We start from the raw sequence: 17,790 nt of genomic DNA, 5'->3' as shown, positions 1-17,790 counted from the left end.
ACCTGTAGAAACAGTAACTAGCAATAAAATTCCACTTCCCAAAGCTAAGCAGCTGTGCAGTTTTAACTTAGATCCCCAGCAGAAACACCTATGTAGAACTGAGGCAGCAAAAGCAAGAACAACTACTGTCAGAGTTATTCAGGTTCATGTGGGTCCACCTTGATGTTCCTTCCTCAGAGGAAGCAACTCAGTATAGTTTCCTGGATCCACATCACATTAAAGATTAAAGAGGCTGATCACTGCACAAAACATTGAGTAGCTGATCTCATTGTAGTTTACCTGTTACTACTCAAGAGGTAGCACTTCATTTAATGATACTCATGTCCACACCCATCAGAAGTTTATTATAAACCTTGCTAAAGCAATTACTTGCTCTTCTGTCTTAGCACCATACAATAAGAGAACAACAAACAAGCCTTTAAGTATTATCTTACACAGCAAGCATAATACAGGCCACTCATTATCAAGGTAAGAACATTCAGTTGCTATAGATGGAGGAAACAGAAATGGCCATTACTGTGTCAAGAACCTTGTGTTTTCTTCTGTGTGCATCTTTTCATGCTCAGCCCAAAGTGCAACAAGATGATGTGAGTTGAGTCAGCAAAGGCAACCAAGGGTTACCACACAAGTGCATTTCCATAAGCTTGCTGTGCACTACATTGTCTAGAAAGGTGCAAAAGCAGGCTGTCAAATGGTTCCTCAGAAGAGGTCTTGGTCAACTTCTAGGAACACTAGCATGCATGCCACCTAAAACTGACACAGTGGAGCACCTCTCCTATGAGGACAGGCTGAGAAGCTTGGGGCTGTTCAGTCTGGAGAAGAGAAGGCTCCAAGCAGACCTTACTGTGGTCTTCCAATATCTGAAGGGGACTGATCCCCTGCCTTTCACAAGAACCTCTTTTCCACACTCACTTCATTTATCCAGCTGTGGCAAAGTCCTCTCTGCATGAGGTTCAACAAGACCAAGTCCAAGGTCCTGTATCTGGGTCACGGCAATCCCAGGCACTGATACAGGCTGGGCAGGGACTGGCTTGAGAGCAGCCCTGAAGGAAAGGACTTGGGGGTGCTGGGGGAGGAGAAGCTCAACAGGAGCCAGCAGTGAGCACTTGCAGCCCAGAGAGCCAAGCAGAGCCTGGGCTGCATCAAGAGAAGTGTGGCCAGCAGGTCAAGGGAGGTGATTCTCCCCCTCTACTCTCTGCTGAGACCCCACCTGGAGCACTGTGTCCAGTTCTGGAGCCTCTGTTCCAGAAAGGATCTGGAGGTGCTGGAAGGTGTCCAGAGAAGGGCCATGAGGATGAGCAGAGGGCTGGGGCTGCTCTGCTATGAGGACAGACTGAGGGAGTTGTGACTATTGAGTCTGGAGAAGAGAAGGCTCTGAGGAGACCTTATTGTGTCCTTCCAGTATCTGAAAGGGGCTACAAGAAAGCTGGGGAGGGACTTCTGAGGGTGTCAGGGAGTGACAGGACTGGGGGGAATGGAAAAAAAATAGAAGTGAGTAGATTCAGATTGGGTGTTAGGAAGAAGTTCTTCACCATGAGGGTGGGGAAGTTGGGGGGGTGATATGTCTAGGGGGAATGGATCCAAGCTGGAACAGGGGAGATTTAGATTAGACATTAGGAAGAAGTTCTTCCCCATGAGGATGGTGAGACATTGGCACAGGTTGCCCAGGGAGGTGGTGGAAGCCTCATCCCTGGAGGTTTTGAAGGCCAGGCTGGATGTGGTTCTGGGAAACCTGATCTAGTGGAAAGTGACCCTGCCCATAGCAGGGGGGCTGGAAGTAGAGGATCCTGAGGTCCCTTCCAGCTCTGGCAATTCTGTGAAATAGTCTTCATACATACAAAAATTATACAATTAGATAATATAATCAATACTATAATTAATATAAGATAATTAGACAAATAAATAGACAATTCTCATGCATTTGTGAAACCTTCTTTATTAGTCCAAACCAAAGTATTAATGTTTTCTGCAAGAGTAAGACATGAAGAGGCAAAATATGTCTAGCAACCTTCAGGTCCCTGGGTTCATGCAAATGAATCCACAAGATTTAAGGTTCCAGTGTTTCCAAGTAGACTCACTAAACCAAGGAGACAGTCCCTCTTAACTGGAGGCAGATGAGAGGTGCTGCCCTATAGACATCCATTTACTGAGGAATACCTATCCACTATGGCATAAAATGAAAACAAATCATACAAAGGTCCTCAGGGTACCACTGGTACAAGTTCTCAAGCAGATCTGATAGTCAGCTGAATGTAAGAGATAACAAAACATGTCAGTCCATGTAAAGTAGAAGGACCAAAGACATCTTGAATGATGCACAGGAGGAAAAAACCTGTACTTGTGTCCTCTACTATCAGGAATCTTACTGTGCCTCTTGAACCACAGAGAAAGAGAGGAGCTTGGCTAAAAACCCAAACAAAAGCTTACCAAAAGACTTGCAAGGCTTTGATACACCATCAAGAAACCAAAGTCTACCAAGTGGCCCCAAGAAAAAAAAACAGGGCAGATAATGACATCCTAGATACAGGTGTGTGGTGGGACATCTTTATCAAGTGTGTGTGCACAAGATTGAGGAATTTGTTCAGATCACCAGCCAAGGAGACTTAAGCTTCAGAAAATACTTGGCCTTATCAGGACAATCTGTTTGAGCAGAAAGAAGCTGGATGCAGAGGTCTGCCTTTATGCACTCTTTCTCTTAAGCTAGCTCTTTTTAACTGGTGCTGCAACAGAGGGAAACAAATTTTAGCTGAAGGGACTATTAAACCTTACACAAAGACTGGCAGCAGACTAAAGAGAGAAGATCCTTAGAGGTCTTTAAGCCTCTTAAATCCAATAATAGCTCTGTGGTTTTCTACACATTGAAGCTGTTTTAAAGAGACTGTAGATGCTGACTGAGCAAACCACTTAGAGACAGGGGGGAAAAAACAAACCCAGCTGTTTTATTGTTTCAGATTACTTCAATAAGCTCAAGTGGACACCATTAGACTACTACTTCTTGAACAGAAGTTTATGTTCAAGGTGCAAGGTGACCTCAAGGATGCACAACACTACAGAAACTTCTAATCATCAACTTGTGAGCAGCAATGCAGAATGCCCACCCTTTCTTCAGCACAAATACCTCAGCTTAGCTTCCAGTGGAGTTTATAGACTTGCCTGCAAGGTGGTTCTTATCAGCATGGCTGGCAGGCTTGCTTTGCAAGCACAACAAGCCTGCTGTCACCTCTCCCTCAGAGAGCACAAAGCAGAGTCAGAAGCTGTCAGAATGTGTTATCAGGGCAACAAAAGAGAATCATGTTTGTTCTGGGCCTGAGTAACAGAGGGAACTCTTAAAATGAAATTAAAATACAGAGCCCCAAAAACATAAAGCTTCAAATAACAAAAAGATAAATACTGACACTGCAGCTGAGTCAGTGGAATGCAGAAGAGCAGCAAGTCCACTCCTTCTGACATACAGATATAGGTGGGATGAAGGCAGACACGCTCCTCTGTGTGTTGCCAGGACAAAAGCTGTTTATCTGTGTGCTTGACAAGGTGCAATAAACCATACCACTAAGAGATATAATCAAAAGAAATGACCAAGATAACACCAAGTCTTGTTTAACTGTGTGTACAGTGATTGTCAAGGAGCAGATACACTGGCAAACTCCTACAGCATCATGACCTTCCAGGAAGGGAGTGAAGAAAACAGCTCTTGGAAATGAGTTTCTAGCCAGGGGAAGTGTCCTTCACTTTCAAGGGTGCACTCACAACTAGAACATGCAGCAGTTTTCTGCCCTTCTTCTGTAAGGTAGGGAAAGGGAAGGCAGAGTGGAAGTTGGCATTTAATGTCAGAAACGAAGTCTCATCATATGTGGCAAACAAGAAAGGTTTGGCTTTAAGATACTTGGTATCAAACAGGTCCTCAAAGACTTCTTCAAAATGCATTGATCAGAATTGTCACTCTGATTTGACAGAATCATTCAATGGCTTAGGTTGGAAGGGAACTTAGGAGATTATCTACTCCAACCTCTCCACCATGGGCAGGGATGCCCCTCAACTATATTTGGTTGCTCAAGGCCTTGTTCAATTTGGCTTTGAATACCCCCAGGGAGAAGGGCTTCCACGATCTCCCTGGGCAGCCTGTTCCACAGTCCCACCACCCTCATACTGAAGACCTTCTTCCTCAGATCCAGCCAGTTCCTGACCCAGCACAGAGTGCTGCTGTCCAAGCCAGGGGCTGGCAGCTTGGCCAGCAGTTTGCTGTGGGGGGCAGTGTCAAAGGCCTTGCTGAAGTCCAGGTAGACCACATCCACAGCCTGCCCCACATCCACCAGGCAGTCACCTGATCATAGAAGGAGATCAGGCTGGTCAGGCAGGACCTGCCCTTCCTAAATCCATGTTGGCTGGGCCTGATCCCTTGGCCATCCTTCAGGTGTGCAGTGATTGCCCCCAGGATGATCTGCTCCATAATTTTCCCTGGCACTGAGGTCAAGCTGACAGGCCTATAATTCCCTGGCTCATCCAACCGGTCCTTCTTGTGGATGGGCACCACGTTGGCCAGCTTCAAGTCATCTGGGACCTCTCCAGTGAGCCAGGACTGGTGGAAAAATGATGGAGAGTGGCTTAGCCAGCTCATCTGCCAGCTCTCTCAGCACCCTGGGATGGATCCCATCCAGTCCCATGGACTTGTGGGGATCCAAGTGGCTCAGCAAGTCCCAAACTACTTCCTCATGGATTTCCAGGGCATTACACTGCTCCCTGACCCCATCACCCAGCTCAGGAGGCCACTTGTCCTGAACTCCTACCTTGCTGTTAAAAATTGAGGCAAAGAAGGTATTTAGAACCTCAGCCTTTTCCTCATCTTTAGTTGCAATGTTCCCCTCCAGGTTCAGTAAGGAGTGGAGGTTCTTCTTGCCCCTCCTTTTAGCATTAATATCTTTATAAAAATGCTTGTTATAGTCTTTCACAGCTTGAGTGGCCAGCTTGAGTTCTAACTGGGCTTTTGCCTCTCTAATTTTTCTCCTACATGATCTAACAACATCCTTAAACATATCTTGAGTTGCCTCCCCCCCCTTTCCAAAGGTGATACAGCCTCTTTTTTTCCCTTAACTGTGTCAGGAGCTGCTTGCCCAGCCAGCCTGGTTGCCTTCCCTGGCAGCTCATCTCTCAGCACATGGGCACAGCCTGTTCCTGTGCCTCCAAAAGAAGGGCAATGAGGCCGGGGAGAGGCCTCAAGCAAAAGCTCTATGAGGAGAGGCTGAGGGAGCTGGGGTTTTTTAGCCTGGACAAGAGGAGGCTCAGGGGAGACCTCATTGCTGTCTACAACTACTTGAAAGGAGACTGTAGCCAGGAAGGGGTTGGTCTCTTCTCCCAGGCAACCAGCACCAGAACAAGAGGACACAGTCTCAAGCTGTGCTAGGGGAAGTTTAGGCTCAAGGTGAGGAGAAAGTTCTTCCCAGAGAGAGCTGTTGGCCATTGGAATGTGCTGCCCAGGGAGGTGGTGGAGTCACCATCCCTGGAGGTGTTCAAGAGGGGACTGGATGTGGCACTTGGTGCCATGGTTTAGTAGTCATGAGATGTTGGGTGACAGGTTGGACTGGATGATCTTTGAGGTCTTTTCCAACCTTATTGATCCTATGATTCAAGAGCTCCTGTCTGAAGTAGGTCCAAGGGTCCTTATGTCATCCAGTTATAGCTTATATCCTTGGGATCCACTCTGGCTTTCAACAGCTTCTAGTCCAACATGCAATCAGTTGTTTTGCATAGGAAGCTAACTTCTTACCCTAAAAATGCCAAAAGGATACATTCAAAGGCTTGTGGAGTTGGAACTTGACAGGAACAGGACTGGAATATGCTGCCCAGAAAGGCTGCAGAGTGTCATTAAAAACACAACTTGATACAACCTTGGGCAAACTCCTCATGGAGACCCTGCCCATGGAAGGGGGGTGCATCAGGTAATCTCAAGAGGCCCTTTCCAACCTCAGCAATTCAGAAATGCTTCTGCAAGATCAGAACTGGCTGAGGTTTTTCTGAATTTCAACTGAATGTCAGTTTATCAGGACATAAGAACTACCTCAAACACCTGCAGGCCTCCTACAATACTAAGACAAGGAAAAATGATTTTTAAAGGTATTTTATTTAATAGCCTTTTCTTTTGATGGTAGACCAAGGATCCTGAGTAGCAAGATATCCCCTGTTCAATTTCATCCAGTGCTCAGGGCTGGAATGGTCCAACCCTGTGAAGCTCAGGAGTGTTTCTAGCTTGTCCCCTTCTTACCCACCCTCCTCCTTGCCCTCCCACTTGATTACCTGACACATACTCTCCACAGTTCCTCATGGTTTTGACACTGACTTTTAGTGCAAGGTTTTACTCACAACTAGTTACAAGGGCAAGTGAAGCAGGAACAAGGGAAGATGCAGTCAAACCACTCATGATTAAGACTTGAGTTACACAGCCTGTTCTAGCACTGTGCTTGGGCAGCAAAGCTATTCTGGATCTTGCATCCTCAAGTGGCTCCTGTCCACGTGCACTGTGACACCATCTTCTCAGAGATGACTGAGACTAATTGCACTCTGCCCTGTGCTGTGTTACAGACAACACATCTGGGTAAATTTTAGGCAGAACATTGTCTTCTGTTCACTGAGCTCCATTCTAAATGGCTACTGGCAGTGTGCCTGGTACTGAAACACTGCTAAAGCAAACTGTCAAGTCAAACTGATTTCTTCACCAAGCATGGAAGAAGGAAGCTGTCATAATGCTAAGGCTCATCTGCAGGAGACAGTCTGTAGGGCTTGTGTAAAACTCTGCAAGCTTTTACTGATACATACCACCAGCCATGAGAGCCTGCCTCTCCTATGATCCTCTGGGTCTGAGGGAGTTGGGGTTGTTCAGTCTGGAGAGGAGAAGGCTCTGAGCAGACCTTATTGTGACCTTCCAGTATCTGAAGGGGGCCAAGAAAGCTGGGGAGGGACTTTTTAGTGTGTCAGGGAGTGATAGGACTGGGGGGGAATTGAGCAAAACTAGAAATGGGGAGATTCAAATTGGATGTTAGGAAGAAGTTGTTCCCCATGAGGGTGGTGAGAGACTGGCACAGGTTGCCCAGGGAGGTGGAAGCCTCATCCCTGGAAGCTTTGAAGGCCAGGCTGGAGGTGGCTGTGAGCAACCTGCTGTAGTGTGAGGTGTCCCTGCCCATGGCAGGGGGGTTGGAACTGGCTGATCCTTGAGGTCCCTTCCAACCCTGACAATTCCATGATTGTATCTCCTCCCTGTGCAAAGTACATTTCAGCTCATAAGAACACACACTATCTACTGTGTATAATTACAGCTGAGTTTTTACTTCTCTCTAGTCTGTTTTTCTGTTTGGAATGATGAATTTTGCTTCACACAGCTTAATCATAGCACAGAAATTTCTTCCCTCAGAGCAGAACACTGGCATAGCTGAACTTGCTCAAGGAATCCAACTGGTTACTATGGCAATCTTCTCCTCTGAGCACACCTGTTTAATCCACTCTGAATATTAAAAACACAGCTGCCAGATGTAGTGGTATGTGGTATCCAGTTCCCCCAAGAACAGAGATAGGGCCTGTTCAGCCTGGAGGAGAGAAGGCTCTGGGGAAGCCTAACAGCAACCTTCCAGTACCTGAAAGGGGCTGCATGAAAGCTGGGGAGGGACTTTTTAGAAGGGCTTATGGTGACAGGATGAGGGGCAATGGTTTTAAACTAAAGGAGGAGAGATTTAGACTGGACATTAGGAAGAAATTATTTACAGTGAGGGTGGTGAGACACTGGAACAAGTCATCCAGGGAGACTGTGGATGTCCCCTCTGTGGAGGTATTCAAAGCCAGGCTGGACAGGGCCTTGAGCAGCCTGGGCTAGTGGAAGGTGTTCCTGGCCATGGCTGGGGGGTTGGAACAAGATGATCTTTAAAGGCCTCTTCCAACCCAAACCATTCTCTGATTCTGTATCTGTAGATGTCACATGTAAAGAAATTTGGATGCTTTACTTCAAAAATCCTGCTTTTTCCTAGGTACCTGCTGCTGTCAAGTAGGGCATCAGACTAGGAACATCTCTGTCCTGACCCAGTACAACTTTTATAAGGCCCTGATTGAACCTGCCTGTATGTAATTATTCCACAGGTGTTCCTTTCCAGCCAGTCTGGGGACTGACATCTTTCTTGTAGTGAGGAGGACTTGTGAGAACAAGGTTTCAAAAGAGAAGAAATGAGACAGAAGTAGGATGGCTAAAGTGGGGATTATTAACTAAGTAAATAATCAAAAGTAGAAGATTCTGCTATGACAAAAACCCCCAGAAAGGTAGGAGAGTCATTGCCAGTCACCATTTTTACCAAACCACTAATCCTGATGGAGACAGAACAGATCTGACCAACAGAGCTGGGGAAGCAGAATCATCTTCTCCTGAGTGAAGCCTGTCTGGACAGCAAAGACTTTCTGGGTATTATATAAGGGTGGTGAGAGCATATTTATTCTCAGCCAGTTGCTCATTAAGGCTTGGCTATAACCTGTGAGTGCCAGCCACTACCTAATTACTTTGTACTTCTGCATTTAGCTGTGCAAAATATGTTGCTACAAGCAAGATGCTCAAGAAAGCTCACCTAAAGAGGGGAGGTAACAGGTTAGCCTTGATCCTCTAGTAGGTCCTCTTGCCTGAAAGGTGAAGACTCAAAGCAAAGACTGTCACCCTGCAACTGACAGTGATCTTTGGAGACTTCACCTCAGGATGTAGGAAACATTTCCATTACTGGTGGTTGTAACTTAAACACAGAAATGAGAATTTCCCAGAAGTCAAAAGTTAAATTCCTCCCTTTCAGAGAAGAGTTTAGGGATGTGAGCTGTTCAGAAGTGAACACTGTCACCAGCAGAGTTGCTCAGGTGAAGAGCCTGGAGATGCTGAAAGCATCTAGCAAGGTTTATTGCCTGCTGGTTTGTAACTAATCTACTGCTGATGAGCATGCATTCAACATGAGCATATCTCTTTAAGAAGGTACTGAGAGAAACACCAGGCATTTTGTTCTCTTCTGAGGCTGGCAGACACTCCAAGTGTAAGCACTCAACAAGGCAGAAGTAATGCAGGAATTAGTCATGGAAGCATCTCTCCTGATACTGAAGAGTACAGTCAGCCCTCTGGCACTTCAAAGGATCTAGAGAGCTGTACTCTTGCAGACAAACTGAACCAGGAATGAGCACTGATTATAATTAAGATGTATGGTAGCCTTCAAGAGGAGACAAGGTCCCAGTTCAAACACCTCCATGCCAGAGCCACAGCTATGGTTTACGTAAGATAGGAAGCTGAGGTTGGCTTTACAGGCTCATTAACAGTGGCCCTCAAAGACTGACTGTGCCAAGACAACTTGATAGTTCTGACTGCTGTTGTGCTGTGCCTGCCATATGACAATGTCTCCATGGATTTAATGACTGCTTACTTACACTAAAGTGACTTTATTTACTTGCTAGAAAGAAGGCGGCAGACTGAGCAAAGAACAAGCACATGGACAGTGAGCACAGCCTGAAGGTCCTGGCTGAACAGTAACATTTTGTCTGGAGTATTAGCTACCAAAAATGGACTAAAATTTGCTGCCTGAATTCAGTAACTCTGGCTACAAAGCCTTATGTTTAGTAACAGCTTGCTCGGTGGATAACACAAGAGCTGATCGCACATCACCCAAGCAAGCTCCTGCTGTCTGCACATGTAACTGATCTCTGCAGCAAGATACCACAAATGCATTTGAGATTGTGTTAGAACACCACCAACACATGAAATGGTCATGCCTGAAAAGCAAAATGTTTAATCTCAGTGAACCCCCATATCTTGTTTGGGTGGTTTTGGCATTTGAAGTTGCTGCACAAGAAAATACTGAGCAGCATGTACATGAAAAGTCACTTCAAGCAGAACTTCAATATCCTTCTAGTACCACAGTTTGAGAGATGATGATGAAGGAGAAAGTGTCCATTGATGCAGGTCTGGTGAGGAGCAGCTTAGGCACCTGGGGTTCCTCAGCCTGGAGTAAAGAAAGGAGGCTGAGGGAAGACCTGCTCTCTACAGCACCCTGAAAGGAGGTTCAAGTGAGGTGGGGGATTGGTCTTTTCTCCCAGGTAACAAGTAATAGGACAAGATGAAATGTCCTCAAGTTGCACCAGGGGAGGTTTAGGGAAGAATTTATTCCCCAAAAGGGTTGTCAAGCCCTGGAAGAGGCTGCCCAGGGCAGTAGTGGAGCTCCCATCACTAGAGGGCTTGAAAAGCCATGTAGATGTGGTGCTGAGGGACATGGTTTAGCAGTGGATTTGGCAGTGCTGGGTTAAGGGTTGGCCTTGATGACCTTAAAGGTCTTTTCCAGCCTAAACCATTCTATGATTTTATAACTGGCCTATGAAGCTAAAAAAAAACCTTGAAGCAAAGTGTCACCATACCCTAAATGAACCACAGAGGAAGAAGGAAAAGCACAGCAGTGGTTTAGACCCTGAACCCAGTGGTGATGGCAAGTGACATGACCCACCTCCTCTAAGTGGAGGCTCAGCCTGATACCAGATCCTAATATGAAAGACAAGCATCCTTCTGCTGACTAAGAGGTACCAGACACTGTGGGTGGGCAGGAAGGGGCTGAGCTGTAATCTCTCCCTCCAACATTGCACCTATTATTGTACCATAAGCAAAATTACATAACCTGGACTTAAGATGTGAGAAAAAACCTGTAAAAAAGCCTATGGAAAGATAACAACAGACAGATCTGAGACTGTTCACACTGGTTTTGCTGGTATCTTACAGATTTAAGAAGAGACAAACCCACCAACAGAGAAAAGCATAAAATGCAGTGGGGAAAAAAATAACCCATGAAACATCATGAAAAGCAAGTACCATTAGCTGCTGTTTGGGTTTGTCAGTGTTGAAGACAGTTAAAAAGTGGCACCTCTCCTATGAGGACAGACTGAAGGAGTTGGGGCTGTTCAGTCTGGAGAAGAGAAGGCTGCGAGGTGACCTCATTGTGGCCTTCCAGTATCTGCAGGGGGACTACAAGAAGGCTGGTGAGGGACTGCTCAGGATCTCAGGTAGTGATAGGACTAGGGGGAATGGAATGAAGCTGGAGGTGGGGAGATTGAGGCTGGATGTGAGGAGGAAGTTCTTCCCCATGAGAGTGGTGAAGCCCTGGAATGGGTTGTCCAGGGAGGTGGTTGAGGCCCTGTCCCTGGAGGTGTTTGAGCCCAGGCTAGATGAGGCTCTGGCCAGCCTGATGTAGTGTGGGGTGTCCCTGCCCATGGCAGGGGGGTTGGAACTAGCTGATCCTTGTGGTCCCTTCCAACCCTGACTGATTCTATGATACTCTCTCAGCAACCTGGAGCACCTGCTCCAAGAGGCCACTGAGGCTGACCTCAAAACAAGCAACTGTTGGGGTGCTGTTTTGAAGAGCCATTGTTACAGTCTAGGGAAAGGGGGAGCTGGGATGTCTCTCTCCACTGCTACAGACTGTGAAAGGAAAAGCAGGACCACGTAAAACAACATTTGGCAGACGAACACTCAGGAACCTGCAGGGTACATCTTCCACAACAATGTCATCACTCAGTACTTACTGTGCAGACATGAGGCCAGTTCTCCAGCTGATGGAGCACTGCTGTGCTGAGCTCCTCCCAGTACATTTCCCTGTATATCTGTGGAACCTTTGACACCCAGACACCACTGCTGCACTTGTTCAGGATCTCCGCAATGCGGCTTTGAACCTCCTCGATACGGGCGGCAGAAGGGCCAGAGACAGAGGTTTGTGTCTTCCCAGGGGAGGCATTCAAGTGTTCTGTCAAACAAAAAACCAGACAACCTTGAAGTAAACATAGCCTTCTCAGCAAAGAGAAAAACAGATGATTACTTACCTACTTAAAAATTAAACATGGAAGCTGCCAGCATAACATCAACTCTACCATGCAGCTGTCCCACCCAGCATGGCTGTTTCAGTCACTTTTCTGTTGGAGCAAGCCATGGGAAACCTCAAGACGTTTAGTTATTGACCTGAAGCTGAATTTCCAATCACTGCAGTTATTTTCATAAGGCACTGCTAAATGTTTTCTTCTGAAGGGATCCTGAAAGAGGTTACAGAACCCTCAGCCATGCTCCTGCTGAGAGGCTGCACCGAGGCAGCGTCCCGAGAAGGACAGAAGATCATTTCTTTAGGAGTACAAGCACCAAGATACAGCAGCACACCCAAAGGTGTTCTTCTGTATTCATTCAGAGGTACAAACCAGACCAATGATTTGCTTTTCATTCTAAAACATGTGCTGCACCCAGCACCCAGCCTTTGTGTGCTACTCCATGCACTGTGTGTAGGAGCAAGGCAGTCGTTACCCCAGTTGGCTGTTCCCATCACTGGAGCTTGCCTGCTTCCTCATCTCTACTCTCCACCTTTTGGAGGAGTGCATTTGCTGCCAGACCTGAAGCTTCACAAATCAGCCTGCCAGGTCTCAAAGAAAGCAACCTCTCCTGATCTTTAAGGGTTCCTCCAACCCAACCCATTCCATGATTTGGCAAGCCCATCAACAGCACAACTGCAGAGAGCCCAGAACACCACAAGGGTCTTTTCTGGACAGCTAGGTTAGTGTGCTGCTGTGGCAGTGGCCAAACTACCACAGCTGCTTACTCCTGGAAGCCAGAGTTTCACTCTCCTGCACCAGATCCCTATCCTGGCAGTGAAATTCAAGCATACTCCTCCTCAATCTACTCACACTAGCTTTGTGCTTGGCTTTAACAGTTAGTACCTGACGACAGCGAGGCAGAGAAGTAAACACACACATTTCTCCAGCACCATGAAATCAGTAGTGAGATAGTTCACTCAAAGACCCAAACCTGTCTTCATTCAAAACAAGCACCAAGATGGACTCTTCTTAAGCTAACACCAAATTTGAGATGAGTAGTAAACAACAAGGGAAAAACAAAAGGGCAAACATACCACTGGAATCTAAGGAAGAGCTTCTGGAGAGATGGACTTGCAACTCCTTTGGAAATCGTGATGGGACAGCTGGTTTCTTCTCAGATCTAAAAGTTTGAAAGAAAATGGCTTTAAAGCATTCTGCTGGCTCTGGGCAGCACTCCTGCCTGTGTACAAGGCCTACACATAAAATGTATTTCATGTATTCCCAGCAGTCAAGACCTACAGTACTCACAATGTCCTGGCTTGGAAGACCACCTGATCAGCAGTTACTGAACAGATCAACAGGTGGTTTCCAGCTTTTTCTCATTATCTCATGATTCATCCTCAGATTGGAGGTTAGGAAGAAGTTTTTCATTATGAGGGTGGTGAGAGACTGGCACAGGTTGCCCAGGGAGGTGGTGGAAGCCTCATCCCTAGGGGTTTTGAAGGCCAGGCTGGAGGTGGCTGTGAGCAACCTGCTGTAGTGTGAGGTGTCCCTGCCCATGGCAGGGGGGTTGGAACTGGCTGAGCCTTGAGGTCCCTTCCAGCCCTGACAATTCTATGATTGTGAGAAACAAAACACACAGTGAAAAGACATCAGCATTGGCCTCCTACAAGAGGCTGACAGAGATGAAGAGCAGCTGATGCAATCCACTTGGGACTTGTGCAAAGCATTTGACACAGTCCTGCACAACATCCTTGAATGTTAAGTAGGAAAGACATGGAGCACTTGGTGCCTAAGGGGTTGGCTGAATGGTCACTCTTGCAGAGTTGTGGTCAATGGCTCCAGGTCCAACTGGAGACCATGTGGTTCAGTTGGTAGCACACAAGACCTTTAATGGGGAAGGTCGTGAGTTCAAGCCTGCAGTGGGCACTAGTGTCCTCCCTACTCTAGTCATGAGGTCTGTGGTGACAGGTTGGACTCGATGATCTTTGAGGTCTCTTCCAACCTTAGTGATACCGAATACTGAATCTTTCTTCAAGGGCTGGCACTGAGACCAGCACAGTTGGGAACACCTTTGTCAGTGGTATCAAGTGTACCCACAAGTTTGCCAGCACCACTCAGCTGTGCAGTGTGGTTGGCAAGTCTGAGGGACAGGATGTCCTCCAGAGGAACCCTGGCAGGACTGGGAGGTGGGCCCATGGGAGCTTTATGAGATTGAGATTTGACAAGGCCCAGTACAAGGTCCAGTGACTGGGTCAGTGCAATCTTCAGCATCAATCCAGGGTGGGGAGTAAAGGGCTGGAGAGCAGCCCTCTGGAGAAGGACTTGGGGGTGCTGGTGGATGCAGAGCTGGCCATAAGGCAGCACTGAGTGCTGCCAGCCCAGAGCCAGACCTGTCCTGGGCTGATCCCCAGCAGTGTGGGCAGCAGGGGCAGGGAGGGGATTCTGCCCCTCTGCTGGGCTCTGCCGAGACCCTGCCCTGCAGTGCTGGGGCAGCTCTGGAGCCCTCAGCACAGCACAGACAGGGACCTGTTGGAGCAGGGCCAGAGGAGGCCACAAAGGTGATTAGAGAGTTGAAGCACCTGTCCTGTGAGTAAAGGCTGAGAAAGTTGGAGCTACTCAGCTTGGAGAAGGCTCCAGGGAGACTTAGTGTGACCTTTCAGTACTTAAAAGGGGCCTACAGGAAAGCTGTGGAAGGGCCATATTTCAGGGAGCATAGTCATCAGACAAGGGGTAGTGGTTTCAAACTGAAATATGGTAGATTTAGACTAGATGTAACAAAGAAATTCTTTTACTGTGAGGGTGGTGAGGCACTGGAACATGTTGCAGAGAAGCTGTGGATCCCCCATCCCTGGAAGTCTTCAAGGTCAGTTTGGATGGGCAACCTGGTCTAGTGGAAGGTGTCCCAGCCCAGGTGGCAGAGAGGTTAGAACTAGATGATCTTTAAAGCCCCTTCCAACTTAAACCAGCCTATGTATTACCTGGCCTACTACCAGGCCTAGTAATACAGTTGATGGTCTTACATTTTCTACAATCACCCTCTCCACTTGGTCCTTTGAACATGATGATGCTTTATGCTCTTTCTTGGTAGCCACATCAGAGTCTCCCAGAAGTATTTGTCTTCAGGGAAATACCTGCAACTACACCTCAGGACCTCAAGGTCTGTTTGTGGATACTCCTGTCTACAGTGTTTAAACAAATTCTTCTCTCAAGTGCTGTCCCACAGAATGTCACACTTGCAAGTGCTCCTCAGCTGCTAGAAACTGCTCCCAGCAAGAGGCCTCCCAGCCAAGGCAGCAGTAAGAGAACAAAAGAGCAGCCTGGCCCTTCTCAAACGCCTGACCAGCCTTGCAGCCTTGCCAAGCCCCCATGTGAAGCTGTAGCCAAGCAGACAGTTAGCATTTCACCCCCACAGATCACTGTTCTGGAGCAAAGGGAAGACATACTCATTGGTAAGGCACATTCAGCTCTGCTCTCTGGCCCTTGGGCAGTGCTGTCTCAGGAGAGGAACCAGATGGTGGCCACCAGTGGATGCTGCCTGCTCATCCAAGCAAGGGAGTCATCAGGACTCAAAACTTCTCAGCCATGCCATTCTGTCCAGCTTCAAGGGTCTCTGCAGTTGGCCTTACAAGCAAGGTCTCTCCCACCTCCTGTGGGTTTGAAGTTTCACAGCAGTGTGTTTCTGATGTGAACTTACCAAGTGATGCTACAAAGACAGCCTCAGATACTGCAAGAGAGGGACCTGGACAGGCTGGACAGATGGGCAGAGTCCAAGGGCAGGAGATTGAACACATCCAAGTGCCAGGTTCTGCACATTGGCCACAACAACCCCAGGCAGTGCTACAGGCTGGGGTCAGAGTGGCTGGAGAGCAGCCAGGTGGAGAGGGACCTGGGGGTGCTGGTTGATGGTAGGCTGAACATGAACCAGCAGTGTGCCCAGGTGGCCAAGAAGGCCAATGGCATCCTGGCCTGCATCAGGAGGAGTGTGGTCAGCAGGAGCAGGGAGGTCATTGTGCCCTGTGCTCAGCACTGGTTAGGCCACAGCTTGAGTCCTGTGTCCAGTTCTGGGCCCCTCAGTCTAGGAAAGATGTTGACTTGCTGGAAAGTGTCCAGAGAAGGGCAACAAAGCTGGGGAGGGGTCTGGAGCACAGCCCTGTGAGGAGAGGCTGAGGGAGCTGGGGTTGCTTAGCCTGGAGAAGAGAAGGCTCAGGGGAGACCTTATTGCTGTCTACAACTACCTGAAGGGAGGTTGTAGCCAGGTGGGGGTTGGTCTCTTCTCCCAGGCAAGCAGCACCAGAACAAGAGGACACAGTCTCAAGCTGTGCCAGGAAGGTTCAGGCTGGATGTTAGGAAGAAGTTCTTCCCAGCAAGAGAGACTGGCCATTGGAATGTGCTGCCCAGAGAGGTGGTGGAGTCACCTTCACTGGAGGTGTTTAGGAAGAGACTGGATGAGGCACTTGGTGCCATGGTTTAGTTGATTAGATGGTGTTGGACTTCATCTCAAAGGTCTCTTCCAACCTGGTTAATTCTATTCTAACAGTATCTGCAAGAGGGCCTGAGAAGGCAGCAGGAAACAACCTTGCAGCTACCTTCAGCAGCTCCACCATGTCATCTGGGTGTGACAAGCCAAGGAGGACAAACAGCCTGTTTCCCTTCCACACAAAACCATGCAGTGGGGCAATGTGGTCATGAAAATCTCTTAGCAAAACACCAGGGAGCAGTAAAGAGGTGGGACACAGATTCTGGTAGCCACAAGGGAGCTGCCATTTGCAGCCCCACTGTGGGATTTCACTACAAAATGCTGGGTGGAACACCAAGACAGGGCAGCACCCAGACAAACTCTGTCACTGGGAGAACATCTTGCCAAGGCAAATAGCACAGATCAGGCCAGGACTGGGAAATGACCCAGACTGGGAAATGAGGCCCAGACAAGCTGTGTCACCTGCAGGCCTTCTCCCAGTCAACACTGTGCTGGGATCACCCAGCCACAATCCCAGGCACAGGCTGGCACTGCTTCCCTCAGTCTGTGCCAGCTGCCTGGGAGGCTGGTGGGAGCCCAGGACTTGTGGGGATGCTGCTCACACCTCCACCCCTCGCCACACTGCTTTGAGGTCAGGACCTCCCAGCTCAAAGCAGCTTTCCCTCCTGCCATTCCCAAAGCAACCACAGCAGCTCTGGGGGCACAAAACATCCTCAGCAGCAGGGACACTGGCCAGTCCTGCTTTGAACTGGCCAAACAAGTGTTGAAACAAATCAATCCAGTCACAAAGGCCACTTGACAGCCTTACATTTAAACAGGATATGATCCTCTTCTTCATGAACCCTCCCTCTAATGTGTCCCCTAGCTAACAGGACAGTATCTGGACCCTTGGCAGCAGCACAAGATGCCTCCTTCTCCACAACTACTTCAGCTAAAGCACACTTCACCTGTGGCTTCTCCTCTTGAGTACAGCAGTTATAGACAACGGCAGAACAACATTGCTACCTGAAAGGATCTCAGGGGAAGCTGCCAAAGGAGCAAAGCTGACAATCCAAGATGAAATGTGCCCCTTTGGAAGAGCCAGAAGAGGGCTGACATCTACCCAATTTTATTTCAAGCCCTACAAAGCTTCAAATACAACAAAAGTTGTGGAATGAGAAGGAGAATCAGGAGAAAAAAATGCTCTGATGAAGAGTGCCAACCTAGCCAAAAGCCTTCTCTCCTGTCTGTGTCACCCCTCTCCTTACTTAGGGGACACGATGTCAGTGTGGGACTGAACATCCCACCAGCTGCTTAGGTTAGCTCTCCTGGGCCTCTCTCACTTCTGGTGAAAAATGAATTCCTCTCCCAGCCAAAACCAGGAGAAGAGCAACTAACTTGTCAAGAACTGCTCTGCCTGTCCTGAGACAGAAGATCTCTGCCTTTTCACAAGTGGCACTTCAAAAAACCCAACCCATCTGCAAACACAGGAAACAGAAGAC

At 48.0% G+C, this 17,790-nt stretch overlaps 1 protein-coding gene across 4 annotated transcripts in view; it reads right to left on the bottom strand.

The window, feature by feature from the left end:
* Window positions 1-17,790, bottom strand: part of TDRD7 (tudor domain containing 7) — a 53,767-nt gene that overhangs the window by 22,829 nt on the left and 13,148 nt on the right. For all 4 annotated transcript variants that reach the window (XM_054178884.1, XM_054178886.1, XM_054178887.1 and 1 more), the window contains 2 exons: window positions 12,924-13,009; window positions 11,560-11,777 (listed from right to left, as the gene is read on the bottom strand). In XM_054178884.1, coding sequence (XP_054034859.1) covers window positions 11,560-11,777; window positions 12,924-13,009 — 304 coding nt within the window. The remainder of the gene's footprint in view (window positions 1-11,559; window positions 11,778-12,923; window positions 13,010-17,790) is intronic.

The sequence above is a fragment of the Dryobates pubescens genome, chromosome Z (genome assembly GCF_014839835.1).
Source record: "Dryobates pubescens isolate bDryPub1 chromosome Z, bDryPub1.pri, whole genome shotgun sequence".
Classification (NCBI taxonomy): domain Eukaryota; kingdom Metazoa; phylum Chordata; class Aves; order Piciformes; family Picidae; genus Dryobates; species Dryobates pubescens.
This window is presented reverse-complemented; position numbering and strand designations above follow the sequence as displayed.